This window comes from Antedon bifida, chromosome 10, assembly GCF_963402885.1.
Source record: "Antedon bifida chromosome 10, ecAntBifi1.1, whole genome shotgun sequence".
Taxonomy (NCBI): Eukaryota; Metazoa; Echinodermata; class Crinoidea; order Comatulida; family Antedonidae; genus Antedon; species Antedon bifida.
Genome location: NC_136235.1, coordinates 14,134,831 through 14,154,371, shown reverse-complemented (window position 1 = coordinate 14,154,371; position 19,541 = coordinate 14,134,831). Strand labels below are relative to the sequence as shown.

At 33.0% G+C, this 19,541-nt stretch overlaps 1 protein-coding gene across 1 annotated transcript; it reads left to right on the top strand.

The window, feature by feature from the left end:
- Positions 1-10,113: 10,113 nt before the first annotated feature.
- On the top strand, positions 10,114-17,189 carry LOC144854510 (uncharacterized). The gene is made up of 11 exons (XM_078712462.1): positions 10,114-10,254; positions 11,567-11,681; positions 12,130-12,817; positions 13,214-13,403; positions 13,842-14,043; positions 14,410-14,621; positions 14,754-14,976; positions 15,441-15,644; positions 16,014-16,166; positions 16,599-16,802; positions 17,123-17,189. The coding sequence occupies exons 1-11, from the start codon at positions 10,114-10,116 to the stop codon at positions 17,179-17,181; spliced, it is 2,391 nt and encodes a 796-aa protein (XP_078568588.1). The 3' UTR covers positions 17,182-17,189.
- The last annotated feature ends 2,352 nt before the right edge of the window (positions 17,190-19,541 follow it).

Genomic DNA, 19,541 nt, shown 5'->3' with positions numbered 1-19,541 from the left:
TATTTATGCTATTTATTAATCATTTTATCAATTTTAGGTGCGATTCAATGTTACTATAGGAGGCCATGCCTACCAGGGAAACACCTTTACTGTTTATCGATTATTTCTGTTGCTTGCTCTATTTATAATTATAAATGGTGTCTACTACGACCGAAATAAGTACGCAAAGTTGTTATTTGATCATTTTGTTCCAAAATTAACAAAATGCTGTTTTCATGATATATTGTGATACAAATGTTAAAGCCCCACTCACTGTCACCCACGTTGATAAACTATGCTTTGCTATGCTAATATGTATATTATACATATACTGTTCTTTACAATTATATTATTTGCATTAATACCAATTGTTGTAATACCAATTGTTGAAAGTTTTTACATCATTACAGGGAGAATTAATGTACATTTTGTTTACAAATAAATAAATCTATTGAGTAACTTTTCCCCTTTACGTTCATAACCACCGATTGCTGTCAAGTGTCCATACATCATTACTGACAGGGGACGTAATCAATCATAATTGGTATACATTTCGCATCTTACCAAACTTATTTTCAGTACAGGTTCAAATCTTACACACATATTCGGCGGAAGACCGAATATAATAATTAGCCTATATTGTTCTCTATTCGTACATTTTTTTAACTCTAATTTGCTACATTACCCTGGAAGCGATATTTTTGGCGTACCTAATTTATGGATCACCATGAAACATCACAAAATAAACATACATTACTCATCAGTCATATGCATAGGTGTCACCTGGGCTTCAATTTCCATAGGCGTTGGTCATGTTTTCGAGGACCATTCGGGTACACCCACTAGAGGGTGCGCGAGAAATAAAAAAATATTTTAGTGGTTCAACGTATCGTGAACTACTGAAATTATTTGTTTTAGATATTCAACTAATAAATTATATTGATTAAAGGCATTTACTTTACGTGAACTACAATTTGTTTTAGTAATTTAACTTTGAATGAAGGCCTTTACTTTTATGTGAACTACAATGGGATTTTAGTAATTTAACTAATTATTTATGCTATTTATTAATCATTTTATCAAATTTAGGTGCGATTCAATGTTACTATAGGAGGCCATGCCTACCAGGGAAACACCTTTACTGTTTATCGATTATTTCTGTTGCTTGCTCTATTTATAATTATAAATGGTGTCTACTACGACCGAAATATAAGTAGGCTGCGAAAGTTGTTATTTGATCATTTTGTTCCAAAATTAACAAAATGCTGTTGTCATGATATATTGTGATACAAATGTTAAAGCCCCGCTCACTGTCACCCACGTTGATAAACTATGCTTTGCTATGCTAATATGTATATTATACATATACTGTTCTTTACAATTATATTATTTGCATTAACACCAATTGTTGTAATACCAATTGTTGAAAGTTTTTACATCATTACAGGGAGAATTAATGTACATTTTGTTTACAAATAAATAAATCTATTGAGTAACTTTTCCCCTTTACGTTCCTAACCAACGATTGCTGTCAAGTGTCCATACATCATTACTAACTGACAGGGGACGTAATCAATCATAATTGGTATACATTTCGCATCTTACCAAACTTATTTTCAGTACAGGTTCAAATCTCACACACACATTCGGCGGAAGACCGAATATAATAAATAGCCTATATTGTTCTCTATTCGTACATTTTTTAAACTCTAATTTGCTACATTACCCTGGAAGCGATATTTTTGGCGTACCTAATTTATGGATCACCATGAAACATCACAAAATAAACATACATTACTCATCAGTCATATGCATAGGTGTCACCTGGGCTTCAATTTCCATAGGCGTTGGTCATGTTTTCGAGGACCATTCGGGTACACCCACTAGAGGGTGCGCGAGCGAACCCTCTAGTAGATATAATTTTGCAATTCCGAAAGCTCGCACAGATGCTGGTAAATTTAGAATTTCTTTTAATGGAGCTCAACTTTGGAATAATTTACCCTTAGTTATAAAATGTACCTCTTCTAGATTTAAATTCATAAATGAAGTTAAATGTTTACTTTTACAAAAATATTAATGTTAGCCCTTGTTAATGTTATTTCTTTCATATAGTTGCTGTTTCTTTCTTATTGAATTATTGTTGATAGATGAAAATGTATGCATTATGACTAATTTATTTTTTGTGACAGGAGTCAAACCTTGATTAGCGAAAGCTATTTTTTGGCTCCTTTTCACACACACATAGGCCTATATATTGTATTGTATTGTACTATTTATTTATGATAACTTAAATAAAGTTGGTATATTTTGAACTATCAGTTGGCCGTCGTCGCGTGACTCCTTAAATTCAGTCTGGTATTAAATTTTGTTAACGTAGCTAATTATTTTCAAATTGCTTACATACATAGTAGGATGTTTTGTTGGTCTTCTAAAAAGTGTTTAAAACGGCCTGCTTCAAGATTTATTGTCCCCCCAAAACATGAAAAATCAGACTTTGAATAGGTTATTTTGTAGTTTCAATAAGTTAATAATTTTTGTAGAAAAAGAAAAAAAAGTTTTCACTAATAAAATGACAAAATAAATGGCTAAATTCAACCAAAAACCCATTGGCTGGCAGCCAATTTGACAATTTTTTTGCTTTAAATTACATTTTTGTTTCAAGTAAATAATTTTGTTTTCGCTCCAATTTTTGGTCAAAGTAAATAACTATTATGTGACATTATTCATTATTCAATATTGTTGAATAAAATGTTTTAAGAATTATTTTTTCGGGGATGGGGGGTGGGGGGGACAATACATCTTTAATAAATAAGCTCTAAACTTATCCAGTATAATGTAGGTTTATTAAGTTATTGATTATGTCTTTTGTTTAAGGTAATAAAATACTATAAAGGTTCACTTGTGTGTGTTATTAAATAAAAGAACAGTTTTGTTGTATTATATATAGGCCTAACGTATTTAATTAGTCAGGCCAATGTGTATGAAACTAATTGTAATACTAGCGTTATTGCTATTTTTAACCTTGAAATGAATTAAAAATAAATTCATAACTCATTGTTATTTTTCTATTATCATATACATGCACGCACATTATTATATTCTTTATAAAAACTGTCATGGCTAAGAAAAGTTAAAGATGCATCCGAGTCGAGTGAACGCAATAAAAATTAATGCTTGCCGGAAATGACTGAGGGCGTATTATTTAAAATATTCCCGTCCACGAAGATAAAGATACTAAGACTATAAATAATAAACTATGTTATTATTATTGATTATGTCTTCGTTTAAGAGAGTAAAATTTTCATAAAGATCGGTGTGTTATGGTCTTAAAAGTAATTTTTTATTGTGCTTATCATGTCCATAAGTACCTAATATGTCAGTCTTAATATTAATTAATTTGAATAATATAGCGTTATTAATAAACAAATCGCAACAAGATAGCGTTAGTTATAATATTGCGACCGTGTGATATACAGCATATTCGTTTTTGACGACGTAATTGAACATTGTTTATTAACAGACTGTGAAGTTAGATTGTTTTAAAAAATGGCCTGTTGGAAATTCGTCTGTTTTGTTCTTTCTGTACTTGTACATTTAAGTAAAGGTATGTTATTAATATGTTTTAGTATCTATCAATGCTGTATAGTATCTTGGAAGGAACTTAATGTTTTTTGTCTCTTTTGTGGCGTAAACATCACTTTTATTCACATTCATATTATCTTTCATGTCATCACATAAATCACAATTATTTATCACATTTTGTTAATTCCTAATGTCATCACAATTTGATAAACTTCATCAGTAACTTTTTTAAATCTTTGTATTCCGTATTACCTCCTTCCCTTATATTTTGCTATAATACACTTACAAAAGAATTTAAACAAGTTAAAACAAAAACGTTTGGTCTAAATAACCTTGATGTTTATGCTCTTCAAAGCAGGCTACTGTGTATTGTACGAATTTAATATGAATTACTTCGTTACTGTTATTATTTTAAACAATGTATTCCGGAATTGAGTTTTATAACATTATTAACCATTTTTAATAATCACAATTTATTTACAACATTGAAATTATAATTTTCTATTTGGTTCTTGTTATTCGTTCACACACTCGTGACGGTAAATTAATCAACTATATTGGTAACTAGATATGATAAATATTTTTTTCTAAAGCATTATACAATCTACTACATCTACGCATATCGAGTAAAAATATTGGCATGCGTCACAAGAGATCGATTTATTTATTTATTTATTTATTTCCACTTCATTTAGGGTAACCCTTCTAGCTGAATCTTCAGGCCAACTAGTATACAGGGGCCTTTAAAATATAAACATCTATTATACTTAACTTTATTAAACTCTTTACAATATAACATTCAATAAAAAAAATACGATAGAATATATTTTTAAAACTTCAATTTAAAGGAATTGATACTGAAAGACTCTTTTAAAACAGATGGTAATACATAATATAAATGTGTCGCAAAATACTACTACTACATCTACGCATATCGAGTAAAAATATTGGCATGCGTCACAAGAGATCGATTTATTTATTTATTTATTTATTTCCACTTCATTTAGGGTAACCCTTCTAGCTGAATCTTCAGGCCAACTAGTATACAGGGGCCTTTAAAATATAAACATCTATTATACTTAACTTTATTAAACTCTTTACAATATAACATTCAATAAAAAAAAGATAGAATATATTTTTAAAACTTAAATTTAAAGGAATTGATACTGAAAGACTCTTTTAAAACAGATGGTAATACATAATATAAATGTGTCGCAAAATACTACTACTACATCTACGCATATCGAGTAAAAATATTGGCATGCGTCACAAGAGATCGATTGATTTTTTTATTTATTTATTTCCACTTCATTTAGAGTAACTCTTCTAGCTGAATCTTCAGGCCAACTAGTATACAGGGGCCTTTAAAATATAAACATCTATTATACTTAACTTTATTAAACTCTTTACAATATAACATTCAATAAAAAAAAGATAGAATATATTTTTTAAACTTAAATTTAAAGGAATTGATACTGAAAGACTCTTTTAAAACAGATGGTAATACATAATATAAATGTGTCGCAAAATAACTAAAATAACGGCGGAAGCATTCCAATGTTACTTTAGGTACCTGTAAGTTGCCTCTTGATGTAGCTTAGTCCTCTGGAACTTTGGAAAATCGCTTTTGTTTTTGTGCATAGGTATTGTATTTGATTTATTCATGCGGTTATTTATGAATCAGCAAAGCATTAATTTTTATCCCAATAATGAATGTTTAATAGAATATTATTTAGGGCGTTAATGTTTAATTTTGTTATAGGCCTACTAATTGTTATTTAGTTATATTCAAGTAAACGTTTTTTTTATATATATTTTAATAATACAGGTGATGTTATGTTTGTAGTCAACCAGATCCTCCTGGAATATGACAAACATTAGCTACAGTGAAAACACAAATTTAATTTAGTTTATCTATGAATCAGCAAAGATTTTTTTCCCCAATACTTAATGTTTAATTGAATAATAACATCATTATTTATTTAGGTGTTATATTCAAGTAAACGTTTTGTTTTTTTATATTTTAATAATACAGGTGATGTTATGTTTGTAATCAATAAGTCGAACCCTCCTGGAATTTATATGACAAACATTAGTTCCAGTGACAACGCAAATTTGAGTTTAGCATCAGTTTTTCATAATGTCGGATTAATCACACCCTCAGCTATCGATTATGACATTAGCAGATTAACACTGTATTGGTCTGATGTCAGCAATGACACCATTGAACGGTTTTCACTTGTCACTAACCAACATGAAGTGTTTGTATCTTTAGGATCAGGTAATATTCTATTCATTTTTACATTTTTTTTCTTTTAATTCAAAATGTATTCAAAAGAAATGTATTTTTGTTATGTTAATTCATTTGTTAAGAATATGCATAATTATTTCGTAGAAAGTGTATAACTTCACTAGCTTCAAGTGTTTTTGTCTTTGGGACATGCTCGTAATATTCTATTCATTTATTAGGAAAAATGAGCATCATGCTATTTTGTAGCCTTTGTTTCGCTAACTTTTAAATCAAATTGTATGCAAAAGAAATGTATTTTTTTGTTAATGTTTATTTATTTTTGAAGAATAGGCCTAATTATTTGGTAGCAAGTTTATAATTTCGTTAGATTTACATAGCCCAAATAGACCAACTCTTCAGAGTTATTTCAAGGTTGAACCAAACGTTGTTGAACTAAACGTTGTTGTTTAATAATCATAAATAAACGTTTGAGGATACTAAAGTAAAATAATGTCGTTAAGAAATTTACGTTTTACCTCTTTTTGCATAGGTGATGTAATAATTATAAGCAACAATTTATCAATCCGTACGATTTTTCAAAAAATTGTAGATAACGGAGTCGGATTAAGGATTTCTGAATCGAAAGATTTCAGTAAGCGTTGATAACAGATGTGAGGTTAGGAAAGATAGCGCCTAGTCCAAAGGCGTAGCAGAAGTTAAACCATTTTACAGCATATTTATAATTTATAGGCCAATCTTTTATTTCCTGTTTTCGCAAACAAAAATCTTTTTTGTTATTTCCTCTGCATACAAGAACTAAAATACCTGGGATAATAAAGGGTATAATAGAATTAAAATACATCTAGTCGAGGGTTGAGCATCAATTGAAATGTGTTAACACAGTTTTAGTCTTTAGCATATAAAGTAAATTTCAGATGAAGATGTGCGTGATTTAGCCGTTGATGGAGCTGGAAAAAAACTTTATTGGACAGATCAAAAAAATGACCGAATTGAAGTAATCAATTTGGATGGAACAAACAGAACAATTCTGTTTGACACGGGATTACAGTGGCCACAGGCAATTGAGATAGACACAGCTAACGGGTATGTCACTCTCTCTTAACGCACGTCAGTCTTTTTTTCACACACCCAAAAGAGATGAACTGTGTGATCACATCTCGGATTGACTTGTATTCTGTATATTATTAATGCATCTAAACCACACATTTAAATTCGTTAACAATTAATAATAATGTTAAAGAAGAATGATTGCCTTTACGTTTAAAACATTCAATGAATTGAATTTCATTAATAATGTCTCAGCTTTAGTAGTTTGTAAGTATCTATATAATCTGTCCAGTATAGGCCAATTCTGTAAATACATTGTCACATGTTTCACTGGCGTCTGTACTATGTTATGGTTACAGTTAGGGTAGGCTTATACAGGTGTCACATGTGATACAGATATAACACTGTATTACAGATTATACTTACAGTACTGATAATCCTACCATTATACCATTGAACCACTTGTATCATAATCTAAATTAGTAAAAGACTGACCGCATTAAAGTAATACATCTGGATGGAACGTACATTCTTTTTAGTTACGTTTGATATACCTAACGGGTAATGTCACCATCTATACACACTAAACCACTTTTCACTTTGCAAGAAGATCAACTATGAACTTCACATTTCCATTGTTCTGATTCTTCCTTTTGATTAGTAAGCAAAAACGTAATAATAATAATACATTAATACCACTCAACAATAAAGGAATTGTAATGAAGATTCATTAACATTTTTTTTCAATAATAATCAATCTGCTTCAGTAATTTCGTAAGTTTCAATATATTTTTTTTTATCCGTGGAAGGGATTTGAACTAACGTTAATGTAGTAACATAGATTATACTTATACTTAGATACCTGTACTGGACTGATAGAAATAACGATGTGATAGAGCGAGCGAAGTTAAATGACTTGAATACAAGGACCGTCTTAGTAAAAAGTGTACCAGAGGCAACCGGACTTGTTTTAGCAGTTCCCGGTAAGTTACTTTAGGCCTATGACCATGAATGCATATAAGTTATATAATATTACTACCATATGTAATATTATGTTTACTATTAGTAACTATTTCTAATGCTGATTGTTGATGCCTGTACATAAAGTCGCATACTATTGTAAACAACATTTCGGGCCACGTTGCTTATTTATACCTGCAATATGAGTGACTGTGTAGGCTATAGTAAGACCTAGAAAACAACGATCGATTACATATACTTCCTTAAATTATATTATGTTTTAGGTATCGTGGCTGGTATCGTGGCCTATGTCTATTGTCAGCCACGTACCTATATTAGCTTATAAGAGCTACGTCGGATGTTGCAAAATATATTCTTTTTACGTAAAGCTATTGGTACTAACATTTTAACATAATTTGACTTGTTAAAACGTATAATATAATAAGGATAAGCACGCATATGGTGAAATTATATTATCAAACGTTTTTAATTGAATTCATACTCTTTCCTTACTGTGTTGAAATACTATTTATAAGAAAGGAAAGATGTAGTATGATGCATGTACTGACGAAATTGAGAAAGCTAACCTTGTGCACGCTCCATTAGTCAATGTGTGCGCATCCGTGACATGTGCTGGCTCAGCATTGTATTGCTATAGAGTGCATGGTACTACAAAATCATGTAAAATGTACGTGGGGTTATCACTTTGACATTCGATGTACTGCATGTTGTAGATTCGTCTTACTTCCTGACATTAGCGACTTTGCGTTCACACGATGCGCGCCACGCGTATTCGAGTAAAAAGAAAATTCTGCCCACGCTCAAAAACACATGAGCATCGCATAATGACATTTTTACTCGTTAGGCACAAAGTATGTTGCTCAGACCCCATGATCAAATCTATGCTTCCATTTGATTACATTCTCGTTTGAGTGATAACATTTTTTTTACGTTTTACATTGTGATTCATTTTCTTGAGAACTTCTTTTCATTTGAACTAAATGCACGGTAATCCCTTTACCGTATTCAATCGTAAAGGTCTCTCTCATTTTTGTTTTTCACTATTCTCAAGATGGAAAGATGTATTGGTGTGACTACAACAAAAAGTTAATCGAGGAAGCTAACCTTGACGGTACTAACAGAAGAACGATTATAACTGTGCCGGAGCGCCCGTTAAACATTGACATTTATGGAAACTATCTGTATTGGACAGGTTATCATATATATCGAGTGGATAGAACAACCGGAGTATCATCACGACAAAGTAGCGATAGTCGACTTAATAAATCAAAAGGATTATATATTTTAAAAAGTAAATATTCTATTTTAATATTCAAATGAAATTTCTAATTCAAATTGTAGTTAAAGATGCAAATGACACACGTTCCATTAGCGTTGCTTTTATATTTCTAGGCCTAGTTTATAGTAAAGTATATTTGTGGTCAACAAACCCATTTTTGATTTTTTTAAAGTACATACATTCACAATTAAACCAAATGTGCTAGTAAAAACACTCTTTAGAACAAAACAATGTAAGACGAAATTCTACGCGATATTCTCTCAGTTCCCGAAATAATTTTAAATCGACGAAATATTTTTGTGTTGTGATTCAAAAGCATAGTGGAGGATTGAAGAGTAACATATTAAACTTTGACCTGATATAAATAAGATGTGTTTTCCTTATTATAATATTATTGGGCGAAAGTTGTTTAATTGTTAACGAACAAGAGTTCCATCGATTACATTTTGATAAAAGACGCATTCCCTACATATTGTGCATGGTCTATTTTAAGATCACAGACTACATTTTTTTTGTAAAAATGAACCCTAAATGGCCGGGCCGATATTGCGATCATTTTTGTTGTCTTTATACGGGTATTAATCTGAAAAAGAAGTCGATTATAACAATTTAAACGGCTAGCTTTAAATACCGGCATGCATTGCGCGCAGATTTTTTCGTTTTGCTTCAATGATAAACACAAAATAGAGGCGATTGTGAATAAATTTACCGAATCTTTCCCGTTCTGTATTAATGGATTCTGCCAAAAAATGAAAGACAACGCGAGGATGTATTTTTCTAAGCTTTAAATAATTAAATAATCTAATACTAGCAGACCATCGTATAGATAAATTTATAACACACCTGATTGTATTCTTGCAATTTCATTATTATGCCTCGTTAAATAGTGCAGTCAATTTTTCAACGAATAAACATTAATTATTTGTATAATAATTGTTCTTATCTAATTGTTTATTGATACCGGCAACGTATACTTTCAGCGCCCATCATCATCATGGATGCGGGCGCAACCGTAGAAGATTCGACAACCTACTACGGAATTGGAGATGAAGTGAAGACAGACTTCTTGGTGAACACTACTGGATTGACATTAGGAACAGTCTTTAATGTCACCCTTACAGCTGAGAATATGGAGGTAACTAACTAAAAAGGAACACATATTTTATATATACAGTGTTTCTGACCATGCCATTAATTTAAATATATAATTTCTATAATATAATCTTTCTTCTCCTCTATCCCATAACGAAAAATTAGGCTATTTTTGGTTATTCTCAATTTAAGTCGGCGGCTATAGGGTGATTATTTGGCCGTAATGTTTTCCACTTCGTTGTATTTTTGGTGGTGTTCTTTTAATACTTGCACAGTTGTTGACCTGTGCGTCGATGATTCTCAGTTGAGAATGCATTAGGTAATGAGTTATGGAATAAGTAGAATGCAAAAACTCCGTAGTCGCATAATTGGTAAAATTCGCGTAAGTCACATGTGTACGTGTAGTAACGAGACGGTAATTCCGCGCGTGATCCGGATTTTATATGCATTTTGTATGGATTGAATTTTACACGTTAACTAAAACTTTGAGATTTAATTGTTAAAAATACATTTCTATATCATATTTTATCAGTGACACTGACAGGTTCGGAGTTCTCATAAACACAAACTATTTACAAGAAAAATGTTTAAATATAGGCCTAACGGCAAAGAACTAAAAAAAATGTTGGCCAGACGATAAATCCACCGTAAGCCTACTGAGATAGAAATAGAAAAAAATAACACACGCGGAACATAATGAATATAGTACTAAATACCGGTTGGGTGTAATTATTACCCGATTCACCGTGCTGTATCTTCACGTATTACTAGATATTTTCCCAGTGTCGAAGGAATATTTGGTTGTAATACTATAGGAGAAACATGTGAAACACATGTGATGTTGTATTACCAACTATTCCTATGATACTGTGCAAATAATATAGATACAGCACCGATAATCGGGTGGTAATTATAGTAAACATCTTTTTCAGTTCGACCTGTCTGCAGATCCTTTTATATGGACTTTAACAGGAAACGGAAACACCGATTCAACAACCATGCCGGTATGGTTCTGTTTTATATTTTCCTAAATACGATATTGGTTAGTTGTTGTTGTTATAACAAAATAAGTGTGACGTGTGATTTTAGCAGTGAAATAGTTGAATATAACTTAATCTAATGATATGTCAAACCATAGGTATAGGTCTTTTATCTATAATATAATTGTCGGTTGGGCGTGCGAAAGAAATAGAAGGAGAAGACCCGACTTTGCCAACTTTAATCTCAGATATTCTATTTACATTACAGCTTAAGATTTTTACCTGAGTTACTTCTCGATTTGACCGATCTACTGTGTTTTGTTTTTAAGTCAGATTTGCTATCAGATGTTGTTACGGATTCATTGTATTTTTCAGAGCGACTTCAATGTCACCCTGGTCTCCGCATCAGAAATTACTTTGTCTTTTAGTAATAACAGTATATTTTCATCTGACATTCAATTTGAAGGGACCATCAACTCTACTGTTAATGGTATTTTAACTGAATCCTTTGTTTGTTTTTTTTAGCCAAAATAATAATTTACACTGTAGGCTGTTGAACCCAAATGAGAGTTACCACATCCTTGTTCCTATCAAACTGATGACGTCAGCGTATAAGATCAGATTTATTATCAAATTGATAATCTTTTGTAAAAGTATTTTTTTTATGAATTAACGTACAGACCTCAACCAACCATATCACATTATAACAGTTCTTATAGATCCCTCCGGTAACCCTATACAGTACATTGCTTTGTTGTACAAAATCGTAATTACGTCACCAAGTGCTAGTCCTAGTTTAAGGCATGTATTTGACAAGAAATATAACACCAATACGTCTTTGAAGTGAACATTATAGTTTTAATGTCTTCCTAATTTGCATTATTTTAGATATACAATAATAATATTTATTTATTGTTGTTACATCAATTTCTATGTAGCCGATGTAAAACCTGGAGCTATTTTACGTGTAACTATAACTGTTGAAATAACTGACATATTCAATGGCTTAGTCACCGCAGAAGGAGTGTCAAACGCAGTTTTCAGTAGGCCTAAACTACCGCATTTCGTGATGAACATCACCGAGCAATCTGCAGATGGCAATGTTTATGTTAACGTTGGTCAAAAGGTGCATATGAACCTTATTGTTGAGTTTCCAAAAGGTACCGCTGATCCTACAATTGAAGTCATACTACCATACAACTTCACGACTAACAAGACAAGCGAGCAGTGGAGTATCAACAAAGTGTCCGTTTCGTATGTCAGTGAGTCCTTATCCTGTACATATTCGACAGAGTTCTGCTACTACGCTCCTCAGACGCAGTACATTGCTAACGATGATGATTTCGGCATCCTTAAAGACTGGTCGGTGACACAGTTCAACGGATTTATTGAAGTGAACGACCCAGATACTTTCAATAACATCTTGGCGTTAGAAGTTGAAATTGTCTTAGACGATACAGACGCGGTGGTCAATGGATCAGAGCACTGGTTAGGACTTGGAATGCAGATTGACGACGGGGCTCACATCTGGGTTGGAGAAGTACCAGTTTATACGCTGGTTAATGAAGTCCCAAAGCCTAAGATGTCGTTCAAGATAACATACGAAACTAATTCCTTTTATAAAGGGTAAGTTTAGTATCGGATACAAGCAATGTAGGCCTACTGTAAGAGTAGGCCTAATTGTTCTTATTATTGTAGAATTGTATGAATGAAATAAGATAAATTAGAATGGTTCAAGTTGACACTAGCGAACACTATCAGAACTTGTGATGTGCATTATTTAATTGGCAAACAACTGCATTCGTCGTATTTGATCGTTGGCAATCATTGTTCATGTTTGGCGATTTTTAAATGTAACCAATTTGTACATAAGCGTTTGACATTTTGTTTGCGGCATTTGACATTTGGGTCGCGACAATATTTTCACATAATCACTCTTGACGTCCTATAAGTATTGGGATATAGTGATTGTGGTACCACTCTAATTCAATTTCGATAAGAGTATTTGTTTGTTATTTTCAGTGATGATGTAACACTAATGATTAGTATTTGGCACGATGACGATTCAACCGGAAAAGCAGTAGATGTAACTTTCACAATAATGACATCGAAAAATGTGCGATATCTTAGCCTTGAATCAGAATACACTGAGCTGTTCCAGCCACCAGTGGTAAACCCAAGCATGCCTGGACCATCACCTGTTCGATTTAATGTAAGTTATTCTACAATTAACCAGATTCAATTATGTGAAGGGCCCACGGTCAGCTTGGTTAAGGTTTGGAAGAGTACTTTTAAGTATGTTAGGTGTTTACCTACAGCGCTGATACATTTTGAAAGATTAGGAAACGGGTGGATGGCCAGTGTGAGTGTAGTACCTTCAGCAACATGTTCAGAATACATTCATACACCTATAATGAAGTGTAACGTCTGTCTGCATCAGGATAACTAATTCGATATTGGCTGTGTGCGATTTGTTCACTCTTCAGATTTGTTATTATTTAAAGGTTTACAGTTATTACAGCCTTTATTTCGCTGGGTGGTGTGTTTAACTTTCTCTGTTTTAATGACTTCCAGGGATAGGGTTTTCTAAATGATATCAAATACAGGCGTAAAGGACAACAATTAGTAACATTTTGTATGTATTTCACAGCTTGGAACTATTCAGATTGCTGCCAAACCAACTTTCCGTGTACGCCTAGGAATCGACAAAAACGGTAAAACTGCTCCGGGCAATCATCGCTTTTTTGGCGTGGCTGATTTGTTGTGGTTCTCGACTGCTAATAGCGCTAAAGTTCTTGGTTCCACAAAATATTTTCAATTTAAGTATTCGGACAGACCAGATGTTGGTGGTGGTAAGTGTACGATAGTGTGTTTAATAAGGCGACCAAAACATTGACAATGTTTCTTTCATAACATTAAACATCCTTATCAAATATGAATTATGTTTATTATGATTGTAATATCGGTAAAGTATCAACAATTTGTCCAGTAACATAGAGAAGTTGTAGATACAGGAACACATGTGTATCATAACGATGACTTCCTCGACCAAAACAACTTTCGTTGATACAAGTTTATATGTGATCGATATATTACGTTGTAATAAACAGTGTGTCTATGATTCCAGGGAAAAGTTAATTTAACTCTTCCCTGATGATTCTTACAAACATGAATCGTCTGATTGTAATTACTCTATAACTCTTACACTGTACTTGTAGATTTATGTCGATCTGGTTACACACCTTACGAAGAAACGTGTTACAAAGTGTTCAACGGCACGCTAGAAACTTGGGATGCAGCAAAGGCGGCCTGTGAAGCAGACAATGCGCAATTAGTCATGATTGAAGATACGTTTGAACAGCAATTTCTTCGCGGCCTCGTTCCAGTACTCTCTCCATACAAATACTGGATTGGGCTAAAAGACGTTGGGGTGAGCATGACTCAGAGATCTCACGTCACTATATAGTAATCACCGTAATGAACTGACCATGCCCAGTAAACATGACATGCCGTTTATTATACCCCTTATGACTCTTCAATTATAACAATATATATGTTCTAGGGTACTGATACTTTCAAGTGGACAGACGGGTCATCGGCGTCTTTTACAAAATGGCTACCAAACAGACCCGGAACAAGTGTGACCGAAGACTGCGGAGCTGCGGCTTTTGTAGACGTATACGATACCAGGGATGTCAGTACTGATCTTGGTGACTGGGACATTATGGACTGCACCGCTATCCTGCCAGCTATCTGCGAGTATCATATGTTAGATTTTGAATACGGTACGCTAAATCCATGGTTCTTAACATACTGCAAAAAGACTGTGTTTCTGCAGTCAATTAACCGATAAAACTAACTTAACCGATAATTAACCGATGTGGAAAAGGGGTTTAACTGATTCCGCTCCAGAAAAATTAACCGATAATTATCTCATTCAAATCGGATAAATTTTGGCATTAGCACGCAACGTAACACGGACGCGTGTGTAATGCGTAAATCTGACCAATATCGGATAAATGCAATAATGTTTTAATCTTTGACCTAAGGACAAATGGTTGCGTTGTGATTGGGCACTTGGTTTTTCGATAATGACTACATACTATCATAGACTTGATCGCCACAATAAACCTTTAGAACAGTTACAACTGCAATTTTGTAATAAAGTAGCACACAAATATTGTCTATTAGAAAATGGGTTTCAGCAAAATAAATTCGGATTTCCATTATAATACACTTTTTTCTTCAGATGAGGGTACACCAGAACCAGTACTAAGATATGCAAAAGAAGCTGTGATGAGGTACAGCAAATGGACCGAATCTCAGACAGACGTCTGCCATTATGATGGGGGATCTAGCCAGACGTGCGATGCTTGCGTGGCTGGTGCTCATAAGTGTGAAAACGGAAAACATACTGTGTGTGTCAGTGATCCTAGTAAATGCCCAGTTCCAGGTAAGTTTGGAATAAAGAGTCCTGACGGTATAGCTAATATATCACATTTTTATTTGGCTTATGAATCAAATTACTGTGTCAACACTGATGCGTAACCTATATAAAAAAGAGACAATAATTCCTAAAATTCTGACTATATAGTATATATAATATAATGTTGGTAAACACTCTCCGGGCACTCCTCTTCCTATTTTATCATCCTAACATGGTTTGGTTTCTAGCTATCCATGTGACTTTTAGCAATTTGTCGAAGCATCAACACGACATCAACAAGATATTTTCCACACAATGTAATTAATCGATGAATAAGGCCTTGTGGATTGCGTTTGCTTTTAATTTATCGATGTTTTTTTTTAATTATTTTGACAGATTATTATGACCAGGGTTTTGTCATAACTAAGAAGTTGGATGATCCGGATAACGACGTCATTTTTGCTTGTAACCCTTCAGTTGGACGTCTATTAGACAAGGTTGTTCCGTCCTGCTATGTACAAGATAATCCACCAGATGGACGCTGGAAAGGTAAAACAATGAGGATTGTTTTCATAATGTCCCTCAAAGAATATCACTGACCTGAGGCTGGCTGATATATCAAACACACGAACTTCCATATTTAGAGCCTAATTGGCACGGGTCATCATACACATCGATATGCAAGAGGAATTTCTAACTTGATAAATCGAAAAGTAATAGGCCTAACACTGACATTTTCTCCCGGAGATCCCGGATTTGCAGAGAACTAGCAATGAATTGTTAGGCCTAGGCCTAGATTTCTTTTGTCAATACATCCTGCCTTGAATGCCTAGCGGCCACACATATTTTCCAATTAAAAAAAAAGGCACATAAACGAAACATTGCATTATTTTATTAATATTTTCTTTTTTCAAGATGAAAAATCTATCCCAGTACTATTACCATTACAATATGTATAAAAAATTAAATATGTTTCAATAGCTCTACCAATGAACCTACACAATGTCATTGGATCTGACCAACTCACAGGACTTATCTATGGCATTCACATGGACATGCGCAGTTACATGCGCAGTAAAGATCATGGTGCAACGTGGGTGTTTATCAGTAAAGACGCCTGGGACTCTTTGACAAAAAGTTTGCCGGACTTCAAGACGGCTGGAACTAGTGAAGACAACTGGCTGTGTGAGTTTATATCATTATTTAGGTCTCACGGTTATGTACGTCCAATGCGAGTAATTTGACCAATAACAAGCGACGCCTAATCTGAACTGTCGCTTGTGATTGGTCAAACTTGAGCTACCTGTCTTTGCTTCAGTGTTTTAAAAACTGAAATAGTTACACTACAGTGTATTGTTTTTAAGTGCGACAATCTTTTAAAAATGTTAAAAATAACCAGTTCTACGTCATACGAAATAAACTAATCAACTGTAATATACTTGTGATAATGATGATTAGGTTTTATGCTACTGTGCTTATTTAACACATTTCTATCTTTTCAACAGATGATGACAGTGGCTTGAAGTATAATGGAGTTTTGAAAATGAAGAAAGACTGCTGCTAAATCATGACAGTTCAGCGGCCCGATTTTAAGTCAGATTTCCGTCCTGTTGTGGTTTTTAAATTCAATCGAAAATGGAACTTTGAAATTTACAATCTATATTTAATTGTTTTAATTGTAATATGTTTGGTATTTGCATTGCTAATTTTGTATTGTTCTTAAATATTTTGAATGTTTTTACCTAGTGTAATACTATTAATGGTGATTCGGACTAATAATAATAAAATTTGTTTTTTGTCACGCATGAAGTTTCATACATATACAAAATCCTGTTTTGAAAAATCAAATTGCCGGGCCACTCGTGGCGCTACGTAAAAATAATAAGAATTATATCAATTAAGAATATTTATATTTGTAGTTAGATTTTGTATATACTTAATATTTATTATTATTGTAATTACACTATAGCTATTGTTATTTATCTTACGTGCAATGAAATTTAATAATTCATATTTTAAATCCTAAAAAATGTATTTAAAATTGTAATTGCGTAATTGTTTTTACTAAATTATAATTTGCTTAATATTGTTTATTATTCGAATGAAATATGGTTGTCAGTGTAGCAGACCAAAGCACTTTTATTCTAAAAATCAAGATAATCACACATTCTTACATAGTTAAAGTCACTTGTTGCGCATGCGCGTATCAAACTGTAATATGTATCTGGATCAGACTGTATCGTTGACGTACAAACACCATTGCTAGTTATCGCGTACGTTGGTCAGGGGTCAGGTGCAAAAAGATCAATTATTAGCGAAGGGCGCTTATCAACGTCAATGATGTTCAATTTATTCTTCTTAATCATGAGAGGCATACGTCGTTCGATATGTTGTCAGTCTTGCTCTGATATAATTACAATATATAACATGCAAATGGCTTAAATTTCATTTCACGTTATGTGTTATCATGTTCGGTAAGAATTTGCACAATCCAGCGTATGGTTGAATTGAGTGAATACTTTAGCCTTACCTATAGTAGATAAAGCATAACTTTGATCGAGTACAGGTCAAACTCGGTGCTTTCTGAGTTGGCCGAAGGCTAAACTAAGCCTGTAATAGTGCAACTTGCCGGTTATTGAGTAACGTCAACAACATATATGGGCTATGTGATTAAATTAACTACAGGCCTATTAATAATAAAGTGCACAGCCTATATTTTAGTAACGTCACTACAGTAAAAGTTCTCATATTAGAAACATATTGAGGGCGGTCGCTTGTTCCGTGACCTAACGTGCTACGGCCTATGTCATCTTCTAAATCATCGAATTTGAGTTCACGAAAACATACAAAGTTACCGTGTTTAAATAAATATTCTATTATTGCTAATTGTTAAATGGTGTAGTGAATTGAAGGAGATGATTATTGATTACGCACTGTATCTAGGTAGCTTAAATTATTTATTTCAACGGTATCTTAGTTACAATGTAAACGTAATTTAACGCTCAAGTAAAGTTGTCGAAAAAACATTGTAGGCGTATTTTCCTATTATGTACATACATAATACACATACATGCGCGTACATATTTTAGTCTTTAACAACAAAACTGACATGGCTATAAAAACATGAAGCTGTAGATGTTTATGTAAGCAAACACCATAACTATAACATGGCAAATTGCAGATAGCGACACTGAGGGCGTGTTATTTGACGACGCGTGGATTTGAAATACCATCTCATGCTGACCAATTATCCGGAGAAAATGTTATTTCTCGAGTAACAAAACAAGTTGGAGGCGCACGGTGGAGAAAGAAAAAGATCATGCTGGAGATCATGGAATGAGGCTACTAAAGTTAGAAAAAGAACTGGTTGAAGAGAACATCTTGTAGCCTTATGGGACAATCGGTCCAAAAAGGATATTGTTACTAGATATAGGCCCTATTGTCCCCCAAAAACCTGAAAAATAAAGACTAATAAAATAATACTTTGAAAAGGCCATTTTGCAGTTTTATTAAAGTTAAAAATCAACAAAAATAATTATTTCACTTATGAAAAGACAAAAGAAACGGTTAATTTTAAATTACATTTTTTTTCAGGAAAATATATATATCTTTTTCGATCCAGTTTTTGGTCAAAGTGAATAACTATTATGTGACATTAAAATGGCATATTCAACGAAAAAACAAAAAGGTAGAGGGACAACATATCTTTAAGTAAGGTAATTTCTGAACGGTCATAATCCCCGGAGTGTTTTCGGAGATTACTCCGGAGTTTTGGTGTGAAAGGGGTAATACATAATCTCTGATGATAAACAATAATAAAACTACCCCCTCTATAGTCGGGATTATGTATCAGATAATGTCAGAGAGATGTAATAAGCCGCTATTATATATAATTATATCATTGGATAATGTACGATAGTCATG

What these genes read in the sequence shown, in the direction of transcription:
- LOC144854510 (XM_078712462.1), top strand. Translation starts at nt 10,114, where the DNA reads ATGGATGCGGGCGCAACCGTAGAAGATTCGACAACCTACTACGGAATT. An exon ending in TTACAGCTGAGAATATGGAG is followed by an intron (nt 10,255 to 11,566) that starts GTAACTAACTAA and finishes TGTATTTTTCAG; the next exon opens with AGCGACTTCAATGTCACCCT. An exon ending in ACTAATTCCTTTTATAAAGG is followed by an intron (nt 12,818 to 13,213) that starts GTAAGTTTAGTA and finishes TGTTATTTTCAG; the next exon opens with TGATGATGTAACACTAATGA.